This window comes from Alosa alosa, chromosome 1 (assembly GCF_017589495.1).
Source record: "Alosa alosa isolate M-15738 ecotype Scorff River chromosome 1, AALO_Geno_1.1, whole genome shotgun sequence".
Taxonomy (NCBI): Eukaryota; Metazoa; Chordata; class Actinopteri; order Clupeiformes; family Clupeidae; genus Alosa; species Alosa alosa.
Genome location: NC_063189.1, coordinates 28,718,186 through 28,731,614, shown reverse-complemented (window position 1 = coordinate 28,731,614; position 13,429 = coordinate 28,718,186). Strand labels below are relative to the sequence as shown.

The 13,429-nt window shown below is 44.1% G+C and overlaps 1 protein-coding gene across 7 annotated transcripts in view; it reads right to left on the bottom strand.

Moving 5' to 3' along the window:
• Positions 1-13,429, bottom strand: part of lrba (LPS responsive beige-like anchor protein) — a 197,246-nt gene that overhangs the window by 88,511 nt on the left and 95,306 nt on the right. For all 7 annotated transcript variants that reach the window (XM_048245589.1, XM_048245607.1, XM_048245615.1 and 4 more), the window contains one exon: positions 2,977-3,101. In XM_048245589.1, the coding sequence (XP_048101546.1) occupies positions 2,977-3,101 (125 nt within the window). The remainder of the gene's footprint in view (positions 1-2,976; positions 3,102-13,429) is intronic.

Sequence of the window (13,429 nt, the reverse complement as noted above, 5' to 3'; positions counted from 1 at the left end):
ACAGAAATGACAATATGGATGACATTTTATTGATTTCTGTAAAACTATAGTAACCAATGTGGCCATATCTAAGCATCCTTTTCCTGTTCTTTGAAAGATGTTAGTGGATATGATGTTTGTAATTAGGATTCCCCAGCCAACCCACTGGGGATACTTTTATGTTTTTTATGGACAAAGTGACAGGGGTGTTTCACAAGGAACATGCCATTTACATGTGATCTATTGACACCCTATGGACTCTCTACAAACCAGTCTATAACAGTGGAAGCCTCAAGGCTAGAAAAGAACACATTAAAGCAGTTGCAGAAATGCTTAAACAAAGAGAGGATAATGGCAAGGAAAGAAAGGAGCAGATATAGCATTCAACAGAAAAAACAAGGAGGAGAAAAAAAGGAAATAACATTGGAGCAGGAGGGAGAGAGAGAGAGAGCCCCCTTAGGACACTCCCTCCAGCTGCACATTATGACCATTAGGGCGGTGCGCTGGTCTCCCAGGATGCTGGATTCGGAGTGCTTATTGCTTTTAGATCACATTCTTATTGACTTCTGTCAAGCCAGTCATTTGTCTTGAGGAGTGATGTCAAGTTTTGGGGAGACCTGTCTGTGACACATGGGAGACGTTTCCCCCAAAAAAAGGCCAGTTACTGGAGAGTGCAATGGGTTAAGCCAGCGACCGCTCAGCCAGAGCTGCCGATTCCAAACCCTGGCGCGAGAGGCCAAAGGAGGAGAGAAGAGCATCTTAGCAGAGCAGGGGGGATTAGGACCACTCCTGTCAAATAACCAGTCTTGCCAAAGCAGCTCTAATCTGTTCCACGGGAGGGCCAGTGTCCGAGTCCTGAGTGGGCGCGGGGGAGCCGACAGGAAGGCTGGGGAGGATCTCCAGCATGAGACTGTGGAGCAGGCATGAGCTCGCTGCACATGAGCACCTGTTAGAGATTTCCTCTTTTTGGACAAACCAAATATGAAACAACAAAACTCAATGTTCTGAGTGATTGTACATCTCCTCACTCATACCACTGTTAAAAATATTTTCCAATTAATTACTAGCTATATTTAAAAAATATATATATTTTATTGCTAACTACGGCTACTGCTCAAAAGCAATTTTTTTATTACCACACATTTATTAAAAAAAATTCCATAAGGGAACACAGCCTAATAGTGATGTATGTTTCTACTTTCTGGCTTATCTATTATTAATGCGAAATTAATTATCACTCAAGGACCTTTTTTATCATCATAACCATTCTTATTTTGTGAAATGAAACAAATTAATCTTGTAGAATATTCCTACCAGGCATGACTTCAAAAGCAGACTTTTTAAAAGTGCAGAACAAGGCAAATTCACAAAGTATGATCTAAAAGTAAACAAAAGCACAATCTTATGTAGCACTATACAAGCTGACAGCACAGAATTCAGCTACTCTTTCATACAAGCCTATAGCTATATACATCTTTCGAGATAAAAACAATCAATCTATTTCTTTCCACTAGAGATCACTGACCATTCAAATGGCTTGACCTGCAACAGTTTGGGCATAGAAACTCCAAACCGTGGGGTGTCTTAAATAACATAGCTGCATCTTTTAATGTTTAACTTCAACGTAAAATGTAATTCACAATTCAACAGGGCAGACACATATCCCTTGCTTCAAAATATATGCTAATCAATGGCACAATGACAAATTACCATATTGTTCAGTTGTACAGCTGTTCCTGTATTGATTAAATTGCTCTAATATAATGGCGTGGAACTAGAGAACAGAAAAAAATCTTCATCTCAGAAAAAAACTTTAAAGGTATGCCATTGTTCTGTTTTTGGAAAGGTGTAGAAATATTTTGTGACATATTCAAATAAAACAATTATTGTGTATGTATTGTGTAATAATAATAATGTATTGTGTAATAACTCTTATAATAAAAATTCTCCTGCAACTTATATTTATATTTGATCAAAATTGTATGTTTTCCTTGTGGGTGAGTTTTAGTCATTGTGTTAATATTGTGACAAAAATAAATATGTGTATGTGTCCAGTGAAAAGAATTCCCCAGGAACCATGGGAGGATTATGAACTTTCGGGCCCCTGGGCCCAGATGTATTAATGGCCCCCCACTTATTGTCGTATGTGTGGGAGGGGGGGGTTGGGGGTCCTCCCCCAGAAAAAAAAAAATTGTTTGATGTGATTTCCTGTATTCTGGTACATTTTGGGGATCGCCAATACTAAATTCAATCAGATTCATAGCCTACATCCTGATTTGTTGATATTGAGGCAATCATTCCATTCAAAAGCTTGGGCTTCAGGGCCTCCTGATCCCTTAGGCTCCTGGGCCTGGGCCCGGCAGGCCTGTGCAGTAATCCATCCCTGCCAGGAACAACCAACTGTCCTTCCATTTCACACCGTGTGTGTGTGTGTGTGGCTCTCTCCTGATGCAACTACACTAAGGATTAAGAGCAGAGGGTACACAGCTAGTCACACCACAGCAACACACTCAGACTCATGGCCACAGCTACCAGGGGCAGTGTGATCTGCACACAGGCCAGTGGGGGCATGTGGGTGCTACTTACCGGCCCTGCCAGCTGCTGACCAGCGGAGGGGGAAACAGGGACAAATTACACTTCTAACAAACCAGAACATCTCCAGAGCACCTCTAATACATGTTCTACTGTGATATGAGAAAGAGGCTCCATTTCATGTAATTAAAAGGATGTCAAAATGAGTCTGGAGGTTTGGCCTGAGACAGAGACCATCACTGGGACTTCAGAGCTGTGTGGAAATAAACGCTACACACTATTCAAATGAGGGCCTTTTTCTAATGGAGGCTTGTGGCACAATAAAAGTTTTATGGTGAAGTAGCACTAATTTTTACAACCACGTACCTGCTGCCACGGGGTGAGAGCTTCTACGATGTTAAAGGTTTTTGTGTGTGTTCAAGTGTTTTTGTGTGTGTGTGTGTGTGTGTGTGTGTGTCAACTCACCGTGTTCAGCAGCAGCCTTAAGTATGGCCTCAGAGTGTGTGGAGCCATAGGGGTTCCTGATGAAGCGCCTTCTCCTCCTCAGGTCATCTTCCCAGTAGTCAAGGCGCCAGAAGTCCCGAGGCCGACTGCAAAAAAACACACACACACACACACACACGCACACGCACACGCACACACACAAAGAGCACATGTGTTAGCAATTAGCCTCTGCAGAGGTTGGTAGCCATTCCCTCAGCAAAGAGCGCAACTTCTACTAATATAATACCAGGCTTGTTTGGTTGCTGTGCGCACACACACACAGACATACACACACCCACACACCTGAGATTCACGTCCTTGAGAATAACACTTTCTCCTTCGCCTGTGGCTGAGGAGCATTTCTTACCTCCTTCTTCATCTCAGGAAGGTGAGGCGAGTACTAAATACATCACTCAGGACATCGGCCCTCTGACAAGAACAATCCATTCTCTCCGAAAACACACAGACACACACACACACACAGACACAGACACACACACAGACACACACACAGACACACACACAGACACACACACGGTATGTGCTGATTTTCTGCTCATTTCGGGGCCCAGCAGGACACCTTCAGCGGGGCTATCCGAAAATGGAGTATAGCCTATTTCTAATCCAGCCAGGGTGGGGGTGGCAAGCATTACCAATATGAATCAATGTCTGCACCTCCAAAAGCCATTCCTCTTCCCAATTTGCACCTCTCCGTCCCCCTAGCATCAGTTAATCATTCCCCTTCCCCCGCACACTCACAGAGCTGTTGCCGCAGAAAGCGCTTGGCTTTAATGAAGCTACACCTCGCTGAGCAGTAATACAATATTTCTCTATTCAGAGTTGCTCGGATTTAATTACAACAATCTCTTCAAATATTAACACACACTTGCCTTCTCAGGGACAAAGACTAACATAGAAACATTCTTTTCACCATTTCATTTGTTCCATTGTTTCTGCTTCAAATATAAAACAAGCATTAATTCCATGCATTGCAGAGAAAAACACCTCATTAATCAAAATAAATTACATCAAGGACATATTTATTATACAATTGAAGGTATAGTCTTGGAGGTCCTTTAGGAGGCAAAAATAACCAATTTCCCAGCCAAATGTGACAACACACTAAAAATACACAAACAGCACAAGGACTTTTAAAGGAGAATAATGTATGTTTGTATGAAATGAATGCATGCAAACAGTCACACACCCACAGATACACACCAACACACACTTGCACTTCCCAGCCTTTGGGATATGGATCTGTCCGTGTGTACACTAAATACTTTAGCAGTGGCTCGCTGGGTTCTCTGTGAGCTGATTTAGTGAAGGCTTAGTGAAATAGAATGCTCTACGTCCATTTTGCTCCACAAAAGTGAGAAGAAGTTTTATTGTGCAATAGGGCCTACACACCCAACGTATATAAATCAGCATTATGGTCTCTTAAGCACTCTCCTGATGCACACCTCACTTTTCCTTCTTTCCTTCTGTTTTTAGCCTCACATATTTCATGAATTCCTGCCTCATCATAGCCAACATTATGAAAGACAATTAGGGGAATTTATAGTTAATAACAAATAATGTTGTTATTAATAGTGACTTTTGGAGTCACTTCAAGAATGTGTTGAATTTTAAAGTCAGGCAAGAAAGGTATGTTAATGTGAAGGGAGAAGAAGAGAGAGAGACTAAGTGGAAGTAGTTCTCTACTGGGTTGACTACTGAAATACCACACTTTTCCCTCATTTATACCAGCAAAAACATCACTTAAAATTGTCAATTGACAAACATACAAATCACAAAAAATACACTGCATAATGGCCACCACACTGGAAAATTTTGTATGCATACTTGTATATCTTACACTAATCAGTCAGATCAGTGTGTGTGTGTGTGTGTGTGTGTGTGTGTGTGTGTGTGTGTGTGTGTGTGTGTGTGTGTGTGTGTGTGTGTGTGCACAACACAGACAGGCAGAAGAAGAAAATGTTAGAGTACACAACGCAGCATATTTTTTGACGCCAGAATAGTGTCACCACTCAAAGCTGCTCAGTTTGAACACACAGAGATACACAGTAATTAGTAGTATAGTCTATCTGTACTATAGCATCTAGCCAGCAGTTCAACAATGAGGACCAACTGGAAAATCGCATCAACCCCAACAGCCGTCTCCAGCACCCCACCCCATCCTACCCCACCCCACTCCATCCCCGCTCCCATTTCATGACAAAACACACCCAGCACGCCGTCCGAGTGTGTGTGCTCACAGACGATAAATAATTCATCCTCCAACCATCCATCCTGCTGCAAGCTGGTGGAATTACGGCTGCACCATCCTTCAAGATAACAACAATTACAAAACAACACAAAGAACAGCACCATGGGAGCAGAATGTACACACCCCCACACAAACACATCCACACAAACACATCCACCCCCACACAAACACACACTTGTGTAATTAGTAATTATTTCATTGCTAAGTGCTTCTGAGTGTAGTGGGCTTGTTAAGTGTTAGACAGAGGCCTCTGTTGTCTCTAAGCAGACAAACAATAACACCAATTCCTACAAACTGTAAACACACACACACACACACACACACACACACACCTGGGGCGTAAGGATGCCTGCAGCTCTAAATCCTGTATAGACGGAGAGGTTGAGTACTGCAGTTACACTATTGTTCTGCTAATACAAACTAATAATCTGCTAATAATACTGATTATAATTAATGTCTTAATGAAAATCCCAAAAGAATCTAAATTGATCAACAATTACTGAATTAAAGAAGTCATCATTATATTCAGGATCTCCATATAAACAAGAGATGAAGTATCAACACAAACTGACCTCAGGCTTTATGCCTGCTACTTCAGGGCTTCAATTAGGCTACTAAATTTGAACTCAGAATCAAACAAGCAACACTTCAAGTGCTGGCATAGAGGAGGCCATCATAAACACAGTCTTTAATTGCAGCCCCAGCACACGTGTGTGGCTGAAAGGGTGGCTGGCAGCCACGATTAACGAGGTGTTTAGCTCAAACAGTGGGCCGTGAGCACACACACAAACACACGTACACACACAACGTGCTCACTCACACACACAGCCATACCAGATAAACATGCAGAAAACAAACATGCGTGTCTTTCCTCAAATCATTTGCCCATCACAAGAATGAGGATGTAAGGAATAAGCTAAAGAGCAAAACTGGCACAGCAACAGCCTCCATTAACACCTTGCAGATACATAAACTAAACAAAAAAACAACCATTTCCCTATAGCGTGTATATTAGCAGCAATAAGAGGACTAGGCCCATACTACTGCTCTGGGTTTACATTAGAGAGACGGACTGACAAACTCTTTTTTTATTTTATTTTACAATTAAATAATTTACAATTAAAAAATGCGTGTGAGCAGCAGTTTATTTTGTATGAAATATATTGCACTGTGGTATGTGCCTGATATCATGCCAAACAAATGCATCCTTCCATTTGCTGGCCCTCTGCGGTCAATAGATATCACTCTTTGAGTGAACTTGCTTTATCAGTTGCTTTGAATTGGTTGGTCAAAGTCAACATCAACTACATTCTAATCAAGAAAAATGCACATTACAGCCAAGTATATGTAAACTGGCATCACCATGGCAATCATCAATATAAAATTGTGACACTATTGACTGCTACTACAGGGCCTATTCTCACAGAAAAATGCATCAATTTGAGCGTCATTCTTATTTGTGGCCAAATCTACCAAGGCAGAGTGGTGACAGCAAATCAGTGAATTCAAATGAAAAGGCCCTTGACATGAATTAATTGTCCAAATAATAATGGGACTTCAAGCATATCACCACGACACCTTCTATAGCTTATCTCTGCCTAAAAGGACACAAACACACAGACACAAACACACACACACACACACACACACACACACACAGAGTGAGAGAGAGAGAATGAGACAAAACAAGAGAGAGAGAGACACACACAAAAGCTGTTAAAAAATGTTAATAGATTCTTGGCGTGGCCACTGAAAGTTTGATTGCACTCCTATTTCAATGTCCAAATTGTTCTTTTGCTGACAAGGACAAACGATTGTCATCCATCACGATCTGATGGGATGGGGAGGGGGGGGGGCAGGGGAGAGGGATGCTAAACCTCAGCCACTTCCTCAGCTACGGATGTGTTCCTGCGTGTGTTTGTGTGTGTGTGTGTGTGTGTGTGCATGCAGGTATGCTTTGTAAAAAAAGAAGTACGGTACATGTGCATTGTGTGTTATTGTTTATGAGCTGTATGCGTTAGTGTAAATAAGGATGTGTGTGTGTGTGTGCTTCTGTATGTGTTTATGGTGTATGTGTTTATGGGTTTGCCAGTGATTGTCTACTCGGCGTGTAACACTGGGTTACTTAGATCCTGCCTATGAAATGAGCTCACTGAGTGAGTGATGATGGCTTTTTAAACAGGGATAATAGTGCACAGGATGCACAGGGCTGATATGACCCAGACAGGTAGAGCATCCCAGAGCTCATTCCAGACCTAAAGCAGCTGATGCAAATGACCCGATAAGACCTTTATCACAAGAAGCGGAGCGCGGAGGGAACTGCTTTTCATACATCATACCAGCAAACAGCAGTCACCACGGAGTCACCCTGGCAGCCATTTATAACACCGAGGCACCAAATGAATGGAGAGATGTGTTCAGGCGTCTGGAGCACACGCGGCACATTTCTCCCCTTCACTCTTTTTCATTAGGACTGTGATTGGCTCACAGCTCAAATTGCACATATCGGACCAAGATTATTTTCTTTGATTTGCATAAACCATGTGTTTATGAAAATTGAATAGATGAACTGAATATTTGTCATGGGGGGGGGCTGCCACTCTGTCAGGGAGGGTGTCAGTGGCGCCCGGCCTGCCCCCTCAGTCTGACATGAAGAGGCTTGGCCTCCCCCCGGGCCAGCCCATGGAGATGAGGATGATTAAGGCGGCGGCGCTCTCGTGCAGCACAGCGCAGCGCAACACTCATAATGGCCCTCTGTCTGTGAGGCTCGTGCCAGCCCCACACAGCCACCACATGTTGGGTATGTTAATTCAGCCCATCTAATGCGCTTTAATGTGCCCTGTAAAGGCAGCGCTGGGGTCATGAAACCGCCATAATGACTCCTGCAGGTGTGATGAATACTACCTGCATTTCTGCGCCCTGATGAGTTACCGCTTTTTTAACAGTTACCCTTGGGGGGTTATTCTGCAGATTGTGCAGTTTGCATGGGTGCTGAAATAACCTGCTTCATTGATGTACACCCAGTAAATGTGATGAGTGCAGTTGCATCTGCATGAGGGAACTCCTCCACAGGCTCCTCACTAACTAACTGCTCCACAATTTGAAGAGGATCCCTGGCAGTAATTGGTGTTGGTAATGGGATCAGAGCAAGGTCAGAGAATTTAATTCTGTCACATTATTAGTCATATTTACAAATTAATCATTTCACAATTTCATTTTAAGACCAGTGAGTAGAGTCCAGGCAAAAAAAACATCTAACCGAGATGTGGGGCAAATTATTTTGCCAAACATAAAGCACTGGATTAATTATTTTTCCTAGATTATGGAAACAATAATCAACAAAATAAATGTGGAGAAAACAAGTTACTTACACTCATTCCCCAAAGAAATAACAGCAGGTTCAAATTATATCACATATGAAATGATACCCAACAATGAGCAAAGTGAGATGCCGAACCTAGAGAGAGTGTAGACCTGAGCCATGGAGTTAGGCTACCACCTCAACAACAGTGGAGTCCCAGGAGAACAGAATCCCCTCCCCCAACACACACACACACACGAATATGCAATATGTCTCTACCTCACTTGAATATGCAAATACCACTCTAATTACCTACAGCTTTACATGAGACGCCATCCAATTAACTGCAATTAAAACGGGTGTAAATTCACGCCGCACACTGACAAAATGATGCGCTAATTATCCTCTACAATCACGGCGTAAAGGGAATGGGCTGGCTGTGGTGAAATATCTTACCGCCTCATCACACCACCTCATAATTGTGGTTTTGTTTTGTCTCTGAATTTACTGCAACATTTCAGAAATGAGTGGTCCAAGTGTAAAACGAACAGCCTGGCATATTTCAAACGGGAACGGCACTATAGGTATTTAATCGCAGCGTACACAAAGACAGAAGCCCCATAGTTCACGGTTATTGAGACAAGTAGCAGGGCCCTGGGCTGAGGTGAAATGAGAGTGGGTGTGTGAGGGAGTGATGGGAGTGATTGAGGGCTTTTAATGAGACTGAGCCATCGCAGTGCTCATGAAGGTCTAATGAAAGAGGGTACTCAGCCTCTCACTCATACACACACAGCAGGGTTTAGCATCATTTAGCCCTCATCCCAGAGTATTCCTCCTCATTATTTAACCTCCAGCTTCAAGAGCAAGGTCACCCCGTGATCTTCAGGAACAAGACAGATCTCTTAAGGCGCAAAGCATGTAAATACAGTAGACCAAGGTCACACAAGCAATCCCAGCACAGACATTTTGCTCCTACATATAGTCAGATCACATTGCTACGTGGCAAGGCTCTCAGCGGAGTTTGGAAAGTGCCATCAATATTTTATCCTGAAGGCCCCAGCTGTGGCGCAACTGACTGGGGCACCTGCACCGTACGCCTGCACGCGACCCAGGTTCGATTCCCGCCCCGTGGTCCTTTACGGATCCCACCCCGACTCTCTCTCTCCCACTCACTTCCTGTCATTCTCCACTGTCCTGTCATTAAAGGCGTAAAAAGCCCAAAAAAATATACTTTAAAAAAAAAAAATTATCCTGATGATTTTCAGAGAATTTGGTCCTATCAAATTCTTCAGTGTGCAATAAAAGAAAATCAGAGTGAGACAAACAAAAGCCAAGAAGGGGGAGAAGGAGAGGAGAGGAGCAGTGCAGGCAGATGGGTGGCTGTGACAGGCTCATCTAACACTGCCGGCGTGTGTGCCAGCTCCTGGGCTCTGCTCGGCAGGCATGGCACACTGTGGCCAGTCTGTAGTGCACGTGGAGCTGTGTGTGAGCCGTGTCTGAGGCGTGTGTGAGGCGTGTACATGTGTCAGCACGCGGGGCTGCCAGAGTGGGACAGGCTGACAGGCTCCTCTCCCTCTCTCCTCCGCCACAGTCTCAGTGACACCCACAAACAGTCCATCAGAGAAGCACGTCGTTCACATTACCCCCAACTGAGCTTTCAAACATTTGGATTAGCAGGTCAAATAGAACTGTGTCTGGAAATGGAAATATGGATGTAATCTATATGGATTGATATATACAGACACATGAATACTCTTCAAACTCTGACTTCAAACCTTGACAACCGCAGAGGACCGAGCAGTGCAGCACATCATCACTTATAAATAAAATTGTGGAATCTCGGAGGAGAGCACCGTTCCTTTCACTGCCACTTGTCTGACTTCTCCACAAGAGTGGTTTATTTTATGGGCTCTTTCTGCTTCCACTGCTAAAGGAGATTTTTGGTAAATGGTGAAAGTGCAGAAATAAATGGCCCGGCGCGGCCGTGTGTAATTACTGTGGCCCAGGGAGCAACAATCTATCACAAGCCCAGGGTGACACCCAGCTAAGGGGTTAGTCAAAGGAGATAGCCTCTGACTAACTACTGCAGCACCACAATCGATACTCCTCAGATATTGCTTCCTGGGAGAGAGGAGAGAGAGAGAGAGAGAGAGAGAGAGAGAGACAGAGAGAGAGGAGAGAGAGAGAGAGAGAGAGAGAGAGAGGAGAGAGAGAGGAGAGAGATGGTAAGAGAGAGAGAGCGGGGTGAGGGGGGAGAGGAAAAGAAGAGAGAGAGGGGCTAGACCCTAAAAACTTCCCGAATGGCTTTTCATTCAGATATTGATCAAGCCCCTTATCGTGACCTTGTGCTGCCGAGGCTGTATACTTTTTTAAGGTTATATGAAGCTCATAAATCTGCAGCTGCAACAGAGCAGAGCGCGGCTGAGAGAGGAGTAATTGTTCTTTCTGCTCCATGCTGCTCCATTTCAGCCTCCATACCAGCTAAGAGTAGAGGATCCATTAAAACCGCAGCACACAACAAGGCACAGGCTCAGGCTTATGGCACTAACACTGCAGCAAGAGAGGAAAGGAGGAAGAGGAGGCCAGGAGGAGTGAATGGAGGGCGGCTATGGGGAGAGGACAGGAGGCCATGATGGAGAGAGGGAGGAGGACTGAGAGGCTGTGGAGAAGTGGTGAGGGAGAGGAGGTTTCACGAGGAGTGCAGCGCTGCCTGACCAGCAATGGAGAAGGAGAGCGATGAAGGGAGGAAGAGGGGCAGGCAGAGCATATCTTTCAGCCATCCTGACTTGAACCTTTATTCCCTTATCTGCAGGAGATACAGAGGAACACACACACACACACACACACACACACACACACACACACACACACACACACACACACACACACACACACACACACACACACACCTCCTGACAACCATGAAGGATAACCATCACTAAAGATTAGACTAGCAATGTGCTTAAGAAGTGCATCTTCCCTGGTGTGGGGCCTATGATATGTTAACAAAGAGGCCATTAGAGTTTCTGTTTCCGCAGCCCTGCAACTGGTTGAGGTGGAATCCTTGGCGCAGGACTGCAGCACTTTCAGTCGGACTAACATATGGACAGCATCAGCTGTACGGGAGCTGCTAATACGTTCCACTCTGACACTTTGTTGAGTTTTCTTACAGTCTCGGCCACTGTATTGTATATAGACGAATGTAAATGTTTTCATTAAGGTATATTTTAATTCATTTCCATAACCTCCAAGTGCCGCGTGAAGTCATGAACATATCATTTCACATAATGTATGGAATGTTAGCCTGTCAAACTTACACGCACCATCGGGAGATTTACTAACGTTCTATCCCCACATCAGCATTCTTTTGGAGACATGACAGCAGAATGACAAATACCACAAGGCTATGGTCTTCTAAAGCATTTTCCTAACAAAACAAAAGCCTAATGCGAGATGAAAACAGTTTGAAGTCTGACTATGTTTCTACTACATGTTTAGAGAATATGTTTACAGGTTCCACTGATGAATTTGTTGATAGCATGCTGCCTTATAAGCTAAACCCTCTTGTTCCCTTAGCACTAATTGATTTCTGAGCTGAACTAGGGACGGCAACACAGAAACAGTAATCCATCCCCCAACGGGGACCCGCGGAGGCCGAGTGTGCAGTGAGCGCGCTCGTAAAACAGCTGTGGCTGCTCCACGGGGGCGGAGGTCAGCCTGGATGTTTGTACATGTTTCTCAAATGTTTACGTACAAATCCACCCATTAATAGTCCTTGTTAAACATCTTATGAGAAAAATGTAAATACAGTCAAGATGAACACCTTATGATGCACTGTCAGTTTTTTCCTTCATGCCCTTTAACTAAAAATAATGAAAGTCATCTGCTACAGATAACCTTCTGAACACACAGCAGTGGATGCTGCTTACACATTTATTTGAAAAATGTAAACTTGAACATTTCAGCTTGGATTACGTGTTAATCCGACACATTTATAACAGCAAAAGAAAATCATTGCCTAAACATTTAAGCAGTGCGTGCTATAAGCCCTGAACATGTATAGTGCACACATAATGACCCTGGTGTAAACACGCACAGGCTCTGAGCCAGATGATGGGCACTAGTGGCGAGCCGGTGTTTATGTGGACAGCATATCCCAGGATGGGAAACCGATGAGCCGATAAGAGCAGGGCTCCGTGTGTCCACTGGCCGTCCACCAGCAGCCACTCCAGGCCACTCCAGGCTGCCTTAAACACCCGGCGGTCTAGGGTTACTCATCTGCTCGGCAGCTAAGAGCTGAAGAGGCTAATGGCAGCGGCCCTCTGAGTAGGCCAACTTGAACACTCCTGAAAGCTCTCCACAATACACAGCAGAAATCATTTGGCTTCTGGTTACAAGTTCATGCTGCTTTTAACGGCAGTACTGTGACTTCCAGTACTGAGCGCACACACACACACACACACACACCTAGTTTATCAGGTCACATCTTCAAAATTCTTTCTAGCTGATGGACACTGAGCAGACACTGCTTTGCTACATGCAACAGCTCTTCACTGAGGCGTCTCAGTCTAATGGCAGCAGACTGTGAGCTAATGTCCCGTACCTGACCACACTCCCACAAGCATATCCAGCATCACTGCTACTAGGGGATGGGCCATGGACCAAGAGCGGTGCATATATATGCTCTCATTTATGTTTGGTGTTTACATATGGATTACATTATAGTAAGCTGAATATTAGTGAGTGGGGTACTGACTATGTCACATTGTGTTTTCTATGCCTCCTCAATAAAGGGCCGCATATGGAGCACTTCATGAGTACGGTGGATGACAGAGGAAACAGTATGAAATGGTGGAAGACACCAA